Source organism: Antedon mediterranea, chromosome 7 (genome assembly GCF_964355755.1).
Source record: "Antedon mediterranea chromosome 7, ecAntMedi1.1, whole genome shotgun sequence".
Lineage (NCBI taxonomy): Eukaryota > Metazoa > Echinodermata > Crinoidea > Comatulida > Antedonidae > Antedon > Antedon mediterranea.
In genome coordinates this window covers 20,724,876-20,746,267 of record NC_092676.1, presented here as the reverse complement: position 1 = coordinate 20,746,267, position 21,392 = coordinate 20,724,876, and the positions used below count along the sequence as shown (strand labels likewise).

The window sequence follows — 21,392 nt, the reverse complement described above, 5'->3', positions numbered from 1 at the left end:
TCGTAGTGTTAACATTACATATATTTAACCTTGATTATTTGAAAGTGTCCCATGAAATGAGGTGCGCCAAAGGAGGGATTCTACTGTATAACCATTGTAACGCACAGTGTAAAGCTCTGTCTACACTATCAAATTTTATGTGACAAAAAATGTGATCTGCCCATACACATTTGGGCATATCACACACTTTTTTGGTCAAACTAGTTTGATAGCGTAGACAGAGCTTTAAAGTGTTCAGTAAATTTTACATTAAGTTGGGTGATTTACTACAGTAAATAAAAAGTGTTTACTTACCCAAAGGTCATGTTCTGAAAAATCAATTAGCAACCACACTTTTCTGTCACTGTATGATAGAAATACCTTCCTTAAACTAATCACATTTCTATGCTTTAACTCTCTTAGAAGCTGTGGAACAGAAAAAGAATTTATCAAAAGAAAATTATAGTTTAAAAGCCGTGATTTCAAAATAGAACGTTACATTTTTCAAAGAACAAATACTAATACATTTTTTTTAACGTACTGCTACTTCTCTACAAGCTGACATTGATATTCCAGAGCCTTCAATCTGTTTTAAGGCATACTCTCGTCCGCCGCTACCTCCCTTCTTTAATTTGGCCTTGTAGACATGTCCATATGTTCCCCGTCCTACTTTGAATCCTTCATATTCAAACAAGTCTTCAACTTTCTCCCTCTGTTGAGTGGTCCTTTGCTTAAATTCATAGTCCATACTTATTTCAACAGACTACCATGTATGTTAAAATAATTATGACCTCTTGAATTTTGTGTTGGCGACACACCAACTCTCGAAATTGTTGTTAAATTAATTAGATGTCAGCATTTCGGGTATCAACTTCATTGCACTTTACCTGTAATCAAAAAAAGTTTATAAACTTGCAGATTGCTATTAATATTATAATAATTATGTTCATTCACACTCTTAAATTTATTATATATACAGGCTTACATGGATTACGGTCGAAGCGGCCGCCAACTAAAGCGGCCGCTAGTTCAATAACGGTAATCTGTATGGAACGCCGTGTGCGCTTTGATTGTCGTTGTTTTGTAATCTTTGATTGTCATTGTTTCGACAGGTTTTCTTTACCTCGGACGTAAATAACAATCTACATTATTATGTAATTTATTCTCTTTTTTTTTACAGATTGAATGTGATACGCGTACGTTCTTTTAAACGAAATGGCGAATCGATGATTACTTATTTTAACTGTTCTAAATGATATACATATGTTTAATAAAGTCTATAAAATACATTGTGGTGTTTATATTGTATATTAATATAATATAATAATAAGCCAATTATTAGGAATTATATATAAATAAACCAATCAATAAAGTATATCAAAATATATAAATATATTAATAATTAAAAATATTTGTTATTGTATATTAATTAATTAGTAAAGTAACTATAGTAGTGTTCGCAATCATAATTTAATACAATAACATGATGACAGCAATTTATTTAATATCCTACACTATTTTATTACTTCAGATATTTAAATATTGATCAATTGAAAATGAGTTTTAAATACTAAAATAAGATGAAAGTGTCTGTTTGATACAGTAATTAATTACGCGAATTTCTGCTAATAACTCGACTGACGGCCAGCAATAGTGCTGCTGCACATTAGGTGGGCGTCCCATGTTGCTTTATTGAAAACACAAACAATGTATTACAATGGAATAACACTTAAATGTATAACACACACTATTACTAATAATAAAAACCAAGATTCGATAGTACAGTATGTCAATGAGATATAAATATTCGGCAATACCGTACGTAAATTATTATTGCAATACTGTATAAAGATTCGATAGTATGTAAACAAGATATAAATATTCGGCAATACCGTACGTAAATTATTAATGCAATACTGTATAAAGATTCGATAGTATGTAAACAAGATATAAATATTCGGCAATACCGTACGTAAGTTATTATTTAATGCAACACTGTATAAAGATTTGATTAAGTCTGTAAATGAGATATCAAGATTCGGCAATACCGTACGTAAATTATTAATGCAATACTGTATAAAGATTCGATAGTATGTAAAAATGAGATATAAAGATTCGGCAATACCGTACGTAAATTATTAATGCAATACTGTATAAAGATTCAATAGTATGTAAACGAGATATAAAGATTCGGCAATACCGTACGTAAATTATTAATGCAATACTGTATAAAGATTCGATAGTATGTCAAATGAGATATCAAGATTCGGCAATACCGTACGTAAATTATTAATGCAATATTGTATAAAGATTCAATAGTATGTAAAAATGAGATATAAAGATTCGGCAATACCGTACGTAAATTATTATTGCAATACTGTATAAAGATCCAATAGTATGTAAACGAGATATAAAGATTTGGCAATACCGTATACGTAAATTATTAATGCAATACTGTATAAAGATTCGATAGTATATAAACGAGATATAAATATTCGGCAATACCGTACGTAAATTATTATTGCAATACTGTATAAAGATTCGATAGTATGTAAACGAGATATAAAGATTCGGCAATACCGTACGTAAATTATTAATGCAATACTGTATAAAATTCGATAGTATGTAAATGAGATATAAAGGTTCGGCAATACCGTACGTAAATTATTATTGCCATACTGTATAAAATTCGATAGTTAAATGTAAATGAGATTTAAATATTCGGCAATACCGTACGTAAATTATTATTGCAATACTGTATAAAATTCGATAGTTAAATGCAAATGAGATATAAATATTCGGCAATACCGTACGTAAATTATTATTGCAATACTGTATAAAAATCGATAGTATGTAAATGAGATATAAAGATTCGGCAATACCGTACGTAAATTATTATTATTGCAATACTGTATAAGGATTCAATAGTATATAAACGAGATATAAAGATTCGGCAATATCGTATACGTAAATTATTATTGCAATACTGTATAAGGATTCAATAGTATGTAAACGAGATATAAAGGTTCGGCAAAATATATTTCGATATATGTATTAGTTAATAGTAAATACAAATAAAATATACATTGATTTATCGGCAGGCAAACTTAATTATTATAGAAATATAAAGATTTGATAGTACATGAGTTGGCTTATATTTATTTAGCTGTAACTCAACTCGCCATAGGCCATGGCGTTGACAACGGCAATCAAAGATTAAAGCGCACATGGCGTTCCATACAAATGACGATATTAAACTGGCGGCCGCTTTGGTTGGCGGCCGCTTCGACCATACTCCGCTTACATCAGTATGCCCATTCCTACCTACTGTACAGTAACTGTTTCTGCACTGCCTATCGGATCCAAACTAGACCATGGTCCATGATGTTAATAATAATTAATATATTAATTAATATAATAATTATGGCCTAATTAAAGCAAAATAAAATTCTAAATAATTTTGAGTGAATTACCATTGTCTATTATGCATAGCATAGGTAGGCCTAGTTAATAATCTGTGCTAGTTTTATTATGAATAATAATAATAAATTCTAGCCTAGGCCTAGGCCTGATGATGACTGCGCCTGCACTAACCGAGCACTGCCGAGACAACGTCCAGCAGGACTCTTCCTCTGCGACAGTGACTGGCCTAGCTAGCTAGGCCTGGCCTAGCTTCTTAGCATAGACTGTGGTAAAACTGGTTTATTTGTTCAATCATATTATGCCTAACTATTAGTTATATGTCTACTAGATGCTATACCTATTAAAAATTATATTATTATTATACTTACAGTACTTTTATGTCAAATCTTATGTCAAACATCCCCTGTGAAAACACGAACTCGGTGTCCGTAATTTTCTGAACGCATGCGCAATTTAACATCACATGCTGAAGATCAGAAGAAAACAACAACAGCGTTTTTGTTGCTGCTGGGTAGACCCAGTTTTACATCTAATTTTATTGCAATCGTAAGGATTCTATGTTGTAATCGTGAGTTCTTTATTTAGATTATATGACATAGTTTAATTTCAGTAGTTTTCAACTAGGTTGGTTTGATACTTGTGTTCTAATTTCGGTTTAAAAAAACTGATCCTAGGCCTAGAAGTTAGGCCTAGGCCTATCTCTATCTAGGCCAGGTACCCCCATTTCCAGAGAGAAGCAGACAGGGGCCCGGTCCAAGATTACAATTGACTGTTACCGTTACGCAACTCTGGACAACATAGCCGGGACAAAGAATATGCTTCTACAATGCTGTGCATCGACGGAACTGTGTCATTTGATAATTAAATATATTATTGGCCTATTTAAATTTGTTAAAGACCCCTTCCCTGCAATTTTGGACGTTTTTTGGAAAATAATACATATATATCACTTTAAAAACATTAAACCATGTCATTCCTTGTCTTAAATGTACGTTTTATGGTAAATTATGATAAAAAGTGAGAAACAATGCACTACCTAAGTAGCTCGCGGCGATCGAACTCTCGCGGACGGTCTCAGGCCTAGCCTAGCTAGGCTTAGTTTTGTAGGCCTAGCTGGTAAACAACGGTAACGTACGAACATCGTACGCTAGCTATATACCTAGCCTGACGTTGTATAGTTGCTGCATTAATTGTCTTTCTATTTTTGCCAGACTCCGTTGATACAAATTGGGGAACACCCGGTATTTTCGCTGAAAAGTTAGGAGTCTTCCATTTGTTTTGGCTTCACGATCGATCGAAAAGTGGGCGAATTACAGGTGAAAAACAAAAATATCAATCCGCGCGCAATGCATTTTGGGATTTATAGCGGGCCGCTATAATTATTAAAATCGATTTATTTTTCACATTTTTAACCGTTTAAAGACGAAAAAAGTTATCGCAATAGGACCATATAGTATTATTTTTACATTAAATATAGTTTGTGATCTTAAATTAGATCTAAAAAACGTAGGGAATGGGGCTTTAAATAAATAGAAAATTTTACAAAAGTTTCTTTTTAGGAACCACCACCAAAAAATGGTGAGTGTAAAGTTGTTACTTTTGTAATGAGAGAACCAATGTTGCTATTTGTTTCATCTGCCTTTATATAATCATTATTAATATATTATTATTGATTGATTAATTTTATTTCAGAAAATGATTTCCCTACAATGAAAAAACAGTTACAGAAAATGGGTTTTAATGTTTCCTTTCAGTATGTCTTATAGTACCATTTTTTATAATAAATTTGAAAATCAAAACTATATACAATATTTGACCTGTAGATCTAATTCTAAAATAAGACGTGGCTATTGAGTTGTTTTTGTAGTACCACTACCAGCAAAAATAAACCATCGTGGTGCAGAACTCATTATAAATGTAATCTAATTACTGTATTCAATATCATTACAATTAAGCAGGTTTCAAGCTTAGTACAGTATTTTTGTTACTCCTATATTAATACTTGTCTTTAAATGTTCTACCAAGGTTCTGTATATCCACATGAAGTTAATTTTTGTTTGTTTCATGTCACTTACTGTACCATCAACCACAAAATTTGTGAATTGATGGTTAGGATTGACGTTAAAAGTGGGTATTAAATGCAAAATATAGTGTACAGTAATTGTACGGAAACATGAATGGAGTACAGTAAGTTAAAGCCCCATTCCCTACGTTTTTTAGATCTAATTTTAAGATCACAAACTATATTTAATGTAAAAATAATACTATATGGTCCTATTGCGATAACTTTTTTCGTCTTTAAACGGTTAAAAATGTGAAAAATAAGTCGATTCTAATAATTATAGCGGCCCGCTATAAATCCCAAAATGCATTGCGCGCGGATTGATATTTTTGTTTTTCACCTGTAATTCGCCCACTTTTCGATCGATCGTGAGGCCAAAACAAATGGAAGACTCCTAACTTTTCAGCGAAAATACCGGGTTTTCCCCAATTTGTATCAACGGAGTCTGGCAAAAATAGAAATACAATTAATGCAGCAACTATACAACGTCAGGCTAGGTATATAGGTAGCGTACGATGTTCGTACGTTACCGATGTTTACCAGCTAGGCCTACAAAACTAAGCCTAGCTAGGCTAGGCCTAAGACCCTCCACGAGAGGTCGATCGCCGCGAGCTACTTAGGTAGTGCATTGTTTCTCACTTTTTATCATAATTTACCACAAAACGTACATTTAAGACAAGGAATGACATGGTTTAATGTTTAATTATTTTCCAAAAAACGTCCAAAATTGCAGGGAAGGGGTCTTTTACTATTAACTTTCTTTCTTTTTTTTAGATGCACATGTCATTCTACTTCTCAGCAGATGTTGGTCAATTCTTATTTAAGAGTTGGATGATAGAAACAGCAGGAGGTAAAATATATTATATAACACCTAAATAATTCCTGTAATTTGATTTGACGATTGTGGGTTACATGGCATGCAATAATATGCACTATTAAATGGTCGTAGTATTTTTTTCCGTGTACCAAAAAACAGCGGGTTAGTTGAATAAAAGTTTAATTTAGAACATGTCCATTCATTGAAAGTATAACAGTCAATATTTCAACTCATTATATATTCTTCCCATTCAACTCATTCATTATTTGTATAATATTCTCTCCGATACTGAATTGCACTGAGAATCTTAGGCTCAATAGAAAGTTACATACTGTATTTACTTACCAGGAAGTTGTAGAGCATGCAACAATAATGACATCACAATGTGACACAATACAACAGACTTTTTGGGGATGTTCTGTAGCAACAAGCCATGTACATACAGGAAGCTTGGTTTCAACATATTTTATACCTCTCCATGGTTTCAATGATGTTTTGTTGTAATGTATGTCAAAAATACTTATTCTTGATGTATCTATTTTTAGAGTTATTTGGTGCAATAATATTTGTTTGTGTCCTTGCGGCCATTTTGGGGATGCTATCTGTAGCAACAAGCTATGTACAGAGTCAATACAAAGCAAATCCACTGAACACAGCCAACCAAGAAACAAGCCCAGGGTCACCAACTGCATTGTTAGCTCCTCTCAGGATTCCAACTAGTGTTACTAAAATACAAAAAAGAAGGTATGTTTAAGTTACAAATAAAAAATGCATATAAGTTCATGTACTTTGGTACATTTGAACATTTTAAATTATAGTTAATTTAAAGATCCCAAAATATGAAAATTAAAGATGCATACAATCAAACTTTGAATATGTCATTTTGTAGTTTTCTTTATAAAAAAGGAAATAAGATTTAAAATTAACAAAAACCTATGTATGAATTTCAGACAGAGAATGGTTTTCTCGTTGAAATGGTCTTTTCTTTAATTTATATGGTTTAATCGGGTACAATAAATTCATTAGGCGCAGGAGCCCCGGATAGCGTTACGTTTGAAAACCCCAAAAAGTGAGGTTTTCGGTCATTAGCGGTACGACAGATGTATGAGTAATGGCGTGTTTTATGGACGGTTTCAAGGAGAATTTAAACTGCCTCAAGCAGTGTGCTGTTAGCTGACCAATTAGAACCCTTCATTTGTAAATAGAGCAGTGACTGAGTGAGTAGGACGTACTTCCTAAAATTATCCAATGACGGCCAAGAAAGTTACTTAATAGTATTTACGTCATTATTATCTTACTGTAATGTGCTACTTTGTGTGTCGTCAAAACATGGACCTATACATTTTATAATTCCCTGGTCAAGGCATGTAATTCTTCAAATAATAATAATAATAATGGAGTTTATAAAGATGATAGATGCAGGCTTAGGCCTAGGTTTAGGCTACTTCATAGAAATAGCGGAAACCCCCGGCATCGCCGTGATTAACTTGGCCTATGTTCGCAATTGACTGGAGTCACTTTTAGGTGCACTGGCATCGTTTGATCTTGATTTTTTCCTCCATGGTTCATGCTTTTTTGCTGATAAACCAATCAATTATTATTACAAAGTAGCTATTATCATTAATGGTTTGGACGACGAGTACTGTACTAATAACAACTCCCTGGTATTAAGAACATTATTATTTACGCATGCTCAGATACTGCTATTTGTATGTCTACACAATCGATTTAGGCCTACAATCACATGAGGGTCCACTGATACAAGTTTGATATGATATAAAATATAAAACAAACCAAAAAAAAAAAGCCATTAAGATTCTATATTTGTTCATGTTCATTTATTGTTAATATAAAACAAGCTCCGAAAAAATGAGGACGGCAATTTTTTAGTTTATTTGGTCTCTCTCAGACACCAACTCTCCCACAGCAAAAAATAAAAAAAATCTTTATTTATAAACTTTACAGTAATGGTTTAATGTTTCATAAATGAATGGAGAAATAATTAAATACAAATAATGTTAAGACAGTGTGCGACCTTTGACTTGAAGAATTTACACAGACCTTGAGGCTAGCTCATTACAGCCATGGATTAAAGAATTTAATCCATGTTACAGCCTACACCCAAAAAAGATGCATTATCTGTTAACAATTGTTGATGGTAACAGAATTAAAATATTGCATTATACTGGACAAATCATAACGATCATTAATTAATCTATATGTGGCTTCCCATATTTGTTGAAGTATAATGTCATTGGAATGCGTGTGTATATATACCGATTTGCAGACAAAACCAAAGGAATAACAATCGGTAAATGAAGACGGGAGAACCTTGTCCTCAATTAATTCAGGCGCTATCCACGGATATTTCTTCTTATATTCCTCAATAGATTGCTTAGACCCTAAACTGTATTTATTCCATTTAGGTTTATCTGCGAATGTCGATTTGCCTGTCAAAAAAAAGAATATTCGAGTATTATCTGGTCAGTGGTTGAATTGTGTCGCCATCCCGTCCCCCGCCCATCATTCATTGGCTTTTTGTCGAAAATTTGCCACGACATTATTATCAATATTTTGTTAAAAACATGATATAAGCCTACTGTAGTATAGAGGCACACAATATTTATATCATTTAAAACAACACAAACCTAAAACGGTATACCTAAATCTATAATTACTGCACGGTAGTCTGCTTCTCTAATTACAATGTTGTTTTCTTTTAGGTCGTTATGAATGATATTTTGTTCGTGAAGGGCAATCAAGCCCTCCGCTACATGCTTCATCATTGCTGTCCAGGGTAGACCTAAATTATATTAAAATAAAATATTAAAAATCAGGTTATTTATACTTGCATTGTTTTCATATAATAGTAAAGAAAATCAAATAAAAGCCACAAAAATTAAATTAATACCAGTTCTTACCGCGTTTTTCAGGATGATTCCTTGCCGTCTTAGTAAGTGAACTTAGTGTTTTCCCGTCAACAAACAACGTCACTAATGATATGTTCTTGGCTGAATGAGACACAATATATCCTAAAAATTTGACAATGTTGGGATGAGGAATAAACGAAAGCATCATATTTGCTTCTCGAAATATTGCCTCTCTAAGCTTGTGATCACTGAGGCCTTCATAATTTTTAAATGTTTTTACAGCTACATTATCTTTACGATACCGATAAAGCTGCACACATCCAAAAGACCCATTCCCAATTGTTTTCTTCAAATCAACTAAATGACGACTGTCTATTCGTGGAATGTGAATATAGGAATTTGGTTTTATTTTGGTCAATTCCTGTATAGCTTGGCATCGCATCTCCTGTTCTTGGTTTAGTCTAAGCTTCAGATATTCTGCTTTTCTTTTTTCATTTATTTCCTTTGCCTGTTTCTCATCTGTTTCCATTACAGCAGATTGTCGCTCATCCTCAACGTTATCATTATCTTCGGTTATGACGACTTGCTTACGAACATAATAATAACATGTTTCACTTCTTCCTTTCCTCGATCCAGGTCTCATTCGTCGAATTGAATGGCCTACTTTAGCAAAAGCCTGTTTAAAAAGACGTCCGCGTTTCTGATTTGTAGTAATATGTGGGTATTTTTGACTCAGAAAATCTTTCACAACAGATACTGGAACTTTATCAAACTTTTTTCCAGGTACAAAATTCTTTAAAATTTCTGCATGTATACTACCATCGGAGACATTCATGTTGATGTTCTTAGATTAAGCTACAATGCACCAATGCAATCCATGTTAAAATGCGGCCTGATTGGAATTAACATTCATTTACCGTGTTATGAACGACTTCTTTAGATCAAAAACAGACCGCAATTATCCGGTCATGCGTAAAATCGGTTTATTTTCTTATTCAGTTGTTTGTATTGTCTATCTTATTAATTTCGGGATCCCTGGGACGTAGCCCTAATTAATACAAAGGATGTTCTGTATCAGTACTGATTAGGTAATTTTACTATTTCCGGTACTCTTCTTTCAAAAAACTTCTTTATAAATACTCATTAATTACCATCACAATTAACATTCAAAAGTTTAATTAATTTTTTTTTTGTGTGTTATCCTTGTTAAATCCATTTCTTTTGTCTATAGGCCTATGTAAGATTATTTGGTACTTGCCGTCTCTTGTTTTATCAAATTGTATTGTATATTTATATATTTATGGATATTTCGAAATAAATCAAATCAAATAAATCACTTTAAAAACTATAGTTTCGTGCCATTGTTTCAAAAGAACTATTAAAATGAGAAGAGAAGAGCTTTTTATCAGTATCGTCTTCATCAACATGCAGCCTACTATTTGAGATAAATTACATTTAAGAAGCAACTTGGAAAACTTAATTATATACAGTGATTATTTAATCAATTTAATTTTTCAAATGGATAGCACACTTTCTTCAAATGGATAGCACACTTTCTTCAAATGGATAGCACACTTTTTTCAAATGGATAGCACGCTATTTCAAATGGATAGCACACTTTTTTCAAATGGATAGCACGCTATTTCAAATGGATAGCACGCTATTTCAAATGGATAGCACACTTTTTCAAATGGATAGCACACTTTCTTCAAATGGATAGCACGCTATTTCAAATGGATAGCACACTTTCTTCAAATGGATAGCACGCTATTTCAAATGGATAGCACACTTTTTAAAATGGATAGCACACTATTTCAAATGGATAGCACACTTTCTTCAAATGGATAGCACGCTATTTCAAATGGATAGCACACTTTTTAAAATGGATAGCACACTTTTTTTCAAATAGTTAGAGGGGTTGTGGTTTCTAGGGTAATGGGATATATAATAATATAAATATATAATATATAAATAACCGGTATTTTTACTCAAGTATCGAAATCAAAATCTCCCGAATGCGAGGTCTTTGGGTGGGAGGGTGGAAAGGGGGTGAGAGGCGGTTGGTTGGTTGGTTGTTTTGGTTCATTTATTCATTTAATTTCAGAACATTTATTTCTCTTTTCTTTTCTATGTACAGAGTTTGTGAAAAAGAAAATTTATAATTAAGAGCGGCGAAACTCAAAAGGCTACCAAACATAAGAAATAAGGTACAATTTAATATAAACAAAACAAAAACCAAAGGCGTATAAGTGAGATACACGTCTGGAGGTAAAGAGGTATCAGGCCCGGGAGAATTTGTGAAGATCGACGTCTTATATAGTCGTTAAAAACTACAAGCAAAATGTAATACATTGGCCTTAGTATTTTATGTATATGAATTAAGTAAATAAAAAGCCTATGTAGAAAGGGGGGTATATTACATATTGAAAAGTGTTTAAAATCAAGGCAAACAACTCCCTAAGGCGAAGACTAATGTACTGTACAGTACATTGAGATAACCTTCACACCACTCCTGCAAATTTTGGCGCGAACATTCTCTTCTCTTCAGTCCTTTCCAGTGAAAGTCTGTGAAAGCCGCGTTATAATACTTCTCAACCATTATATTTAATTCAAGACAAAGATGCCAAAGTAAGTTTAATTGTATTTTAATACAGTTATGATAGACTGTACTATATACGTTTTATCTAATTTAGATAGGCCTACACTGTTAACAATATGCTAAATTTACATAATGCTGAGATGTCAGTAATTTACTGTGAAATCTATTAGGCCTATTATACTAATGTTACTGAACTACAGATTAATGTCAAGTACTCTGTTAGGCCTTATAGTATGAGTTTAATTAACTAATTCAATATTTTCCTACAGAACTGTTCGGGTTCTGTACTGTAACTTTCTTCATAGTAAAGAGAATATATAGCCTAATTGTTATTGTTAGTGTAATTAGCTGGTAAAATGTAAGTTTATTTTCTTTCTTTTTTCGGGTTGACTGTCAGATAATCCAAACAATATGTACAGAGGAACAGAGCAACTGGGATGGCCATGTAATATACCTGGGTGTGAAAGAGAAGGGAGTTATTATGTTGCTGTAGCTGATGCTATGAAGTTCTTAGGAATGTTTAATGGACAGAAACATCGAGGATGGAAACGGTACGATTATTATATTTATCAAAACGGATTGGTTGTGCGCAATGAAAGTCTACCACAAAACAAAAGCCAACGCACCCACCTTAGCGTTTCGTACTTCACCGTTCTCATTTTAAGTGGTGGACATCTTCGAGATACGGAAGCTATGTTGCAGACGTACATCGATGATATTGACGAATATACGTTAAATTTGTACACATTGCGTGACTTTATTATAGAAAAGTGCACCGCATCTGTTGTCAACAATCCCATGCCTATCGCAGATATGATACAAGATGAGCGCGTACAAAATAAACTAAAATCAACAAGCAACCTGATTAGGCAGTACAACAATGAAATTGGCAACGGTGATGGACCACAAGAAAACAAAACTAGACAGTTGGGCCATAGAATTTCCCGCAGAAATATAGATCAGAGAAAAGAAATATTGAAAATTGCAACGAATATCCACGGCGGGGATAAATCAGATCTATTAGATGCACTAGCTTGGTAAGTATTTTAATATTTATAAATTGAAAAACAATAATTACAGAATTCATTACTATCATGGGCATGACACCACATTATTAAGATATATAGAATCCTCACGTGACGTTCACTTGTTTGAAATGAAAATGGCAATTTTTTTCTTTTGATATTTTTAAAGTTAAATTTTACAATCTGACAGGAATGGAAAAGCGAACTTTAGACCAATAATGTGATTTATTGAATTCTGTTTATTTATGTCTATAGGGACATCTCTAATGCTTCTACAGATGAAGAATGGGACGGAATACTCTCTGCCGAAGATTTAGTAACAATCCTTAGAAAGGGCAAATCATCCAAACATGCCACACAATCTCTTTTTGATGAAATTGTAAAGTAAGACATTTTGTATAATTACAACAAGTAGTCTATTTAGTAATACCGTATTGATTAAAAACATCGTTAACAATTGAACCATTCATTTAATCCATCCTGTGCCTGGATGCAGATTTATAACTTACTGAGCTTTCACTTTTTAAATTTCTATTGTAGAGATGAAATTAAACAACTCCAAATAAATGAACACGATTTACTATTTTTGGAGGACACAACTAATGTCGTCGAGGCATTAACGTGGCTCCGAAAGCGACTACCTGGATTATTTGCCGCAAATAACAAAGTGCGTGTGCTCAAGAAAAAGTATAAAGCGGAATTCGAGCGGATCATGAAGCCCACTTCTCTACCTGGTGGCATATTTATTGATCCTCACTCTTTACATGATGCATTAATGTATGTGTACCATTATGTAGATGGTGAAGAGTGGTGGCGATTATATGGCGATGCTCGTATAATGGGAAGGCGACAATCAACGGTGTTTGGCCTTACGAACATTAATAATGTTCAGGCTCTAAAAGGTAAAGGATTTCATAGCCCTAAAGATTTTTGGAGAGTGGCAATTTTCTATTTTGGGGACGACAGGGCCAATCTCGAATCTAATTTAAGATATGACAAAAATAATTATATAAACGATTGGATTTGTCACATGCAAGAGCACGGACACAAAATATTTATATCGTCGGATGCCAAATTTCAAGATGCTGTGCTTGGAGGTAAGATAGGACCACTAACCGCCGATGGATTCAATATTTATATTGAAACAATCAAGGAGGAAAATAAGCTTTATGATGAGGAGAGTGGACTAAGATCAGATGTAAGAAAAAGAGTAGGGAGGGTACATCCACATCGACTGTTAGATGTGCCACTTGAACACTTTGGTATTTGTATAGACCATGGTATAACACGAATTGTTGAACACCAGTTGCGACTTGTTATACAAGACATTCATACGTAAGTACCTTCAAAATATAGTATACATTTTCATCCATTTTCACTAGAAATTTAGAAATATTTTGTAAATTAATCTGAACAATTGTAGACAACAAATACGGTAACGCTTTAGCGTCCATATTCGTCACGTCAAGAAGCAAGCGTTAATTTAAACGAGACGCTACTGCGCGCAAATATTTGCAATATTATTATTGAATTAATTAATGTTTAAAACTGAGATAAAGCTGTGTAAAATGTGTTTGATATTTATGTTGATATACTTTTTTTAGTAAGCGTGTTTTATATACATCTTTTTACGAACACAATTTCTACCATTTAGAATCACGTCGTTAATTCCGGGAGTTAATGGAGTTGCTCTACGCAAAGTCCGACTGCAACATTTGGTCAACAATATAAAGGCTCGCGGTGTTCACCGAAATAAAGACGGGGGATTCCACATAGTGTTTGAAGATGACCAACTTAAACAGATCACCTTAAACAAACCGTCAGCACAGTTAATTGTATACCCGGCAATTACTGACTTTTTTTCATATGATGTCGTTCCTTTCCCGGACATATTCGATAATGTTTTACCAGACACACCTCATTCGCGATTACTTCCCGTAGATCTTCAGCGTATTCTAAATCTGCCTTCCAGATCTATAAGTGTAAAACTTCTGCAACAACTAATTTTTCACCATCTTGCTCACATGTACAGGATGCTAAGAGACGAGTCTGTAATTATTCTCCCAGGACGAGAGAATGGTAGTGTATCGGTGGATGATTATTCGTGGGGCCATGGACATGAACAAATTTCTAAATACACTAATCATGCCGATAAATTCCATCGTTTGATCCTTTTCAAGTATGGAAATGTATTCACAGGTTATGAAATGAAGTTCATCGATGTTGTCCCTCAGTTGCTACAAAGTTACCCATTTCACTCCGTTATGAGGCTGTCTACAGAACAGGGGGAACGTTCTCACTATATGGACATGTGTAGGTTCTATCAACATACAACTCGCGGTGGTGGATCATCCAAACAAGATCCAATTCTGAAAATATTTGAATGGCAATGGCAGATGATCCACCACCGAATGCGTGAGTGTCCAGTAGACGCACAGGAGCGCTTTAATACGTACGTGCAAAACAGAATGTCTCTTGAAGGGTATGACGATCGAGATGAGAATCCTGACCATCCGGGTGAACATGACCTAAATGAGTCCGAACTAAACGAACCGGACAATGATCACAACACGGATGCCACCAATGAACTTGACCAAGGGATTTACGATGAATCTAATGCAGCCCTTCAAAATGTTCAAGATACATCGAATGCTCTGGAAGGCATGTCAATCATCATAGTGGGACGCTTGTATAAACAACACGAAATCATCAAAGAAATCATCAGTAAATATGGTGGAAGCTATTGGTGGAGGGGACTCCCAAAAGATAATGTTCCTCTTACATATTTTATTGTTATAACAACACAAGCAGAATGTGACAGAGAGCCCAAAAAAGTTGCCTCGACATTGGCCGAATGTTTTAGAAGAGGTGTGGACATTTTAAGTGATGGAATCTTGGACAATCTTGAAAAGGGTACTTTTACGTCATTAGAAGACTATAAATTGAATATTTCCAGACTTCAGAATGCACCTTTGACAACAATTCAGTCGGTAGTACCCGACAGCAGCATTATACAATATAACAGGTTAGTGGTGTTTTTTTCTCATTAAGGTTTTTACCTATCCATTCCAATAGATCATTCCATTATTAATCAGAGTGTATATATCTTAAATAGTATATATAATCATAGAGATATTATAGTTCACTATAATATCTCTATGAAATAATACAACCTAAATAGTGTATGCATTACAAGGTGGTTTTTGCATAATTTGAATAATGTTTTTATTTAATTATTAAATTTACTACATTAGCTAAGAAATTAATTAATAGAAATATTATCTTTAGCATAAAAATAATTAGATCAGAGAATATCGAAATTACACGTACTCTTCCCTGGTATAGTGCTATATTTTAAAGTAGGCCTAAACGTATTTCAGATTTCTTACCCTCTGTTTAATAATGGAACGACCCATCTAAGAGCAGAATGAATCAGATCTTGAAATCTGAATTTTCTATCCTTTCTAAAAAGTTAACATACGGTTCGAATAACACACACACACATTTTCAAAACGCATACTGAGTCGGTTGTCATTTTTTAAACAACATTCCCGGGCTGATAACTTTTCCACGTACAGTATAATTATGTTTAACCAATTGATTATCATGTTATTATGTTTAACAGCAAAGATGCCAGCGCATATACAATGTTAAAGAAAAAAGAACGTCAACAAAGACAACCGATGCAAGAAATTTGTCAAAATGTCCAAATAAAAAGGAAACATAGAAAACCAAACCCTGTGAAAAAAAGAAGGTTGTCGGGATATAACTTATTCGTTCAAGAAAACATTCCGGAGGTATAACATGATTATTAATACAAGTAGTTCTATGTTTATAACCGATCAGGGGAAAAAAATGCAATGTTTACTCTTTCCTGAACCGATTTCATTGCACTTAAAATGGAAACTCAATAAAAAAAATCATAAAATGGCCTTAGGTATGAGGCTATACAAATATTATGAATTTAATAACATACAGAAATATATTTCTTCCTTGAATACGCGTACTGCTTTTTATTATATAATTATTGTAATCGTTAATTGTTACTGTCAACTTACATTTAAGAGGTATTTCAATATGGTATTATAATTAATTATAATTTATTTAAATATTAGGTAATGCGTCATCAGCAAGAACTAAACTTTATTGAGAGAAACAGAGCCCTTAGCCAACTATGGAAAGATTGCCCAGAAGACCAACAAAGAGTGTGGAACGAACGTGCTCGGCGTAATGTTAACGAGGTGTAAACATATTCCTATCTTGTGAGTTTTGCGTTACCCGGCTTTCTTCATAAGTCGATTAGTAGGCTTACATTGATTACTGTAAATTTATATTAAATAAATACATTATAACGCTTGGGATTGCCACATTTGATTACATCACGGTCAGGTAGGCCTAATCAGGTGATAAGCTCATTGTTTGGTAACCGCATTACCGTAGACAGGAAGCTTTCTGATTGGACGGTGTTATAAATGCGGGTTTTTATAAAGTATCCTCCTGCCCAAACATTATTATTCTGTATTGTTATTTACAGGAACCTAAACAATGGAAGAAGAGAGCGGCATGAATTCTATGGCACAGTTTTACATAGGTCAAAATGTAGAGGTATTGGATGAAGAATGTGGTGTTTGGAGAGCCGCAACTATCACTGGAATAAACATATTACCTGATGGTAATCATTTTGGTGTTCACTATCAAGGATGGCAGTCAAAACATGACACATTTCTGTTACCAAATTACATTCGAAAAACAACGCCGATGGAAAAACTGGGTAAGCGAAATCGGAAGAGAAAGGTCCATGACTTGAGTGCGCCAATGAGATGTACGGTAAAGCATGAGAATTTGGTCGAAGGAGATACAATCAATTTTAACCTAGAATCGAAACAACAAGAGGGCAATGTCCTTATCAACGATCCCTTTCGTAAAATATTAGAAATATCTTACGATTTTAGTGATGAAACCAAACACATCGTTATTGGGTACTGTGATGTCCTAAGTTGTTACAAATACCAAGAAGATATTAATCCGAATCTAGAAGATGTTCAATCATCAACACAAAAAGTGTCTAGCTCTAAACACAAAAAGAGTAAACGAAAACCCATGAAAAATAAGCATAGTCGACATCTAGCAACGTTGGAAAATGCAAATTTGTCACATCAAAGAACTACGAAAGAAAGCGAGGAAATTACACAATGTGTTTTAGAAGATGAACTAGTTTCAATTGGATCATTTCTACCAACCGATGACGACGATATTTATCATTTTTTAACATCGTTACATATCAATAATAACGACGGAATTGTTGAGGGACGTGGTTACAAACTTCGAAAATTGGGAACATATAACCTATTGATGGTAGGATCCTTTACCGAAGTCCTAACAAATCCCAAGCCTGTTAAGCTAAAAATTAACGGAAGGTGGGCTGAACGCCGTCGTGCCACACTTCAAGCAGCCGAAGAACGAGTCAATTCTCTTATTAATATTTCAAAGGCAACTTATGAAGAGCGAAAAGCTACATTAAGAAGGTGTATACGCCAACAGATACAGCGCGGTTTATCAAGCAAAAAAAGGCAAGTGCGGTTTAGTATATTATACGAACAGGGCATAGATACCAAGTTATTTGGTCTTAATGCCAGTAACTGCTTTCGTGAAGAATATTCGCCAGAAAGTTTTGGACAATTAGACTTTCTTCTCGGTAACGGTTGGGACTATCGCATGAAAACAAATGGGGATAGATATGCTTTTGCGACACGTTTTGACGTAAAGCTATCAATCGAAGGAAAATGCATAGAATGCATTGTACACATATGCAACATCTCAGCAGAAAGTTGGAAACGAGATTATCGAATCGACATTTTGAATGCACTAAAACATGCAAACTCAGATTAATGGTGTTAGTTGCTGTAGTGTTTAGATATCGTTTTACTTAGATGTTTTCCGCTTAGTATTTAACTTAGTCACTAAGTCAGTGTATAGAAATGTGACCAGTTTATATTTTTTCACTCACTTTTTACTTCTTCAACAGGCGTATAGTACCATAATTATCAATGTTAATAAATTAAAGCGTTATTTGTAAAAAAATATATCCTATATTTTAATATCATTATAAAATTAGGCATACAAAATGTTGTCCTATTTTGTGCACATTATTCGTTGAATCGCTTAATAGATGAGTCATGATAACAATGAAGGTCAATAACACATTAAAACTAATTATACTAATTTTGTATTGCACTGTATGGTTTGTATTGTATAATAGATGGAGATGTTTAGTTATGATTATTGAGTTTATAACAACATCAATGTTACGACAATGTTTTTAACTTCTTTAAAATAAAAATATATAATTGTTGTCAGTATCATAGATTAAAAAAAAAAATGTAAACGTGTATGAATGTACAGACGCGATTTTATTTCTTTCACGAATAGTCTTAGCTCCAAATGATCCAAACCAGCGTCCCACATGTTCAGCCTATTATTAGTATTAATTGGTTATTAAACAATGGAGAGGAAAACGCGGATTAAAATCTAAATATTTTACCAATTATAATTATTGCTATTTCTCTTTTTTATTGTTATACTGTATTTTGTTTCTTTGGACGCACCTTCACAAGTTGAAGTGTCACACTGATAGAGAAAGTGTAGTGCCAATAAATTATTATTATAATTATCATGAGCAGCTTAATTTATTTATAATTGTGGTTATCTCGAGTGTTGTTATCTATTAATCCGCAATCAATAGTGTGCCGCAAAATAATGATGCGTTGCGTTCCGCCTTATTTGATTCAAAGGAAGGCGGTGTTCTTTGTAAAACAATACTGTTGACTGTAAACGAATTGTGTTTATTTTATATTTACTGTATCTTTTTTTTCTGTGTATAATCAGTTTCCTGTGTGTAATATAAATGCAAAGGCAAATTACTGAGATAATGACAATGTTGTGGGTATCAGTGGCTGGATCGCAATGGAGAAACAAAGTAAATTAAATAAAGCAAAAAGCTAAATCAAAACGATTTAAAAACAGTGAGATCATTTTTCAGTATTTTTCCTTTGGATTTATTATTCTTCTCATGTGGATCATGTATGCCGATGTTTGTATGTACTTCAGTAGAGCAAGGTCATTGTATTAAACAACCCAATCAATTACTATACCCAACGAACCATGTGACGAAATTGGTTAAGTAGGTTACATGGTGTTCATTGGCCAATGGTTAATGGAAAGCTCACTTATGGGCGGTGACAAAGTTTAGGTATTGAGAAATTATCCTTGGAAAAACACATTAGCTGTGCTGTCTGGAGTTAACGACTTCGTAACGCTATCCGGGGCTCCTGCCTCTAATGTATTCTTTTTTTTTAGCCAAATGAATAGTTATTATGTTTAATTGATACATTTATTTTTTCAGGGAAAAGTATATACATTTAATGGTCAATCTGATTATCATCTTATTTATTTCACAGGTTGCGTCTTCATGTAACACGATCCACTCTTCACCTGTTACAAGTCATAACTGGCTACTTTCTCATGTTAGCCGTCATGACGTACAACGGTTACATTGCAATTACCATTTTCATTGCTTCTACAATAACATATTTTGTATTTTCACCATTTCGAGATAAATTTGCTGAAGGGTCAATGAAAAGGCCAGACAGTATAAACACTTCTTCCATTAGCGGCAGTTCATTTAGCGTTTCTGAAAGTAATCGCAGTTCTTACAGAACTTCAATTTGAACTCATTAAAACTATAATAGAGAGAGTGTATAGAAAATGTTATATTAGTGGACAGATATAATTCCATGTTATAAATGTTAGTAAAAAGGTTCATCTGGATCTCTGTATAGTATTCAAATAATTTTTCTTTTGGATGATCCAATTCAAATAAAAAAGATAGAGTAAAAAACGTAAGTTTTACGATTTTTATTTGACTTTAGATCATCCAAAAAATAATTATTTGAATGTTATAAATGCTTGTTATAAAAGAAGTAAGAATGTTTAACAACTGTTACAGTTAAACAAATATTTTAATATTTTTTATTGTTCTTCATAAGGGTTTCATTAAATTTTAGTTTTTAAAAGCAGCGGGTACTGCAAATAAATGGAATGATTGTATTTTGAATTAAAATTTAAATATGTATGCCAAAGATTTTTTTTTACTATAAAAAGAAAACACTTTGAAATTAGCAAGAAACATCTTTACCCAGACAATAAATAAAAATAAAATTGTACTGCAAAACTTTTACACACTATGCTAAAAGATAGATGAAGTGTTTGCAGATGATTAATTGTATTGATGTTTTAGACTATGATTTCCCTTTTAATAAGTGATATTGCATAAATTTATTGAACATAAAGTGCAATGCATTGTAAACGAACATTTTATTGATGAAGAAATAAAAGTGGGTTGATCCTAAATAAGACAAAAAAAAACTATTGAACATACTATACTCAGTGGTGGTATGATAACAATAGCATAAGTATGATACAATAATAGCATAAGCACGATTTGGTGGATTTGGTCTATTAAGTTTAGAAAACAGTAACCATGTCTAGTTATTTTTATAAGAAAGATTGTGTACCGTATTAGATACGTTTCTGGTATACAGCATTAAAATTGATGTTC

At 33.3% G+C, this 21,392-nt stretch overlaps 3 protein-coding genes across 4 annotated transcripts in view; 2 read left to right on the top strand and 1 right to left on the bottom strand.

Annotated features, from left to right (window-relative positions):
- The window catches only part of LOC140055204 (cyclin-dependent kinase 8-like), a 13,836-nt gene extending 9,996 nt beyond the window's left edge, over positions 1 to 3,840 (bottom strand). The window contains exons 1-3 of the mRNA XM_072100458.1: positions 3,771 to 3,840; positions 521 to 866; positions 295 to 405 (exon numbers count right to left, since the gene is read on the bottom strand). Of these exons, the coding sequence (XP_071956559.1) occupies positions 295 to 405; positions 521 to 727 (318 nt within the window). The 5' untranslated portion in view covers positions 728 to 866; positions 3,771 to 3,840. The remainder of the gene's footprint in view (positions 1 to 294; positions 406 to 520; positions 867 to 3,770) is intronic.
- On the top strand, positions 3,821 to 21,392 carry LOC140055207 (protein SLC31A2-like). Of its 2 annotated transcripts, none has more exons than XM_072100462.1 (4): positions 3,821 to 3,948; positions 6,239 to 6,314; positions 6,827 to 7,025; positions 20,233 to 21,392. In XM_072100462.1, exons 1-4 carry the CDS (start codon positions 3,847 to 3,849, stop codon positions 20,501 to 20,503), a joined length of 648 nt encoding a protein of 215 aa, XP_071956563.1. In that variant the 5' UTR covers positions 3,821 to 3,846; the 3' UTR covers positions 20,504 to 21,392. The 2 variants fall into 2 exon arrangements, with proteins under 2 accessions (XP_071956563.1, XP_071956564.1); XM_072100463.1 differs by having other exon boundaries at positions 3,876 to 3,970; positions 20,233 to 21,389.
- Positions 15,689 to 19,006, top strand: LOC140055205 (uncharacterized). The gene is made up of 4 exons (XM_072100459.1): positions 15,689 to 15,800; positions 16,401 to 16,572; positions 16,891 to 17,037; positions 17,310 to 19,006. The coding sequence occupies exon 4, from the start codon at positions 17,321 to 17,323 to the stop codon at positions 18,662 to 18,664; it is 1,344 nt and encodes a 447-aa protein (XP_071956560.1). The 5' UTR covers positions 15,689 to 15,800; positions 16,401 to 16,572; positions 16,891 to 17,037; positions 17,310 to 17,320; the 3' UTR covers positions 18,665 to 19,006.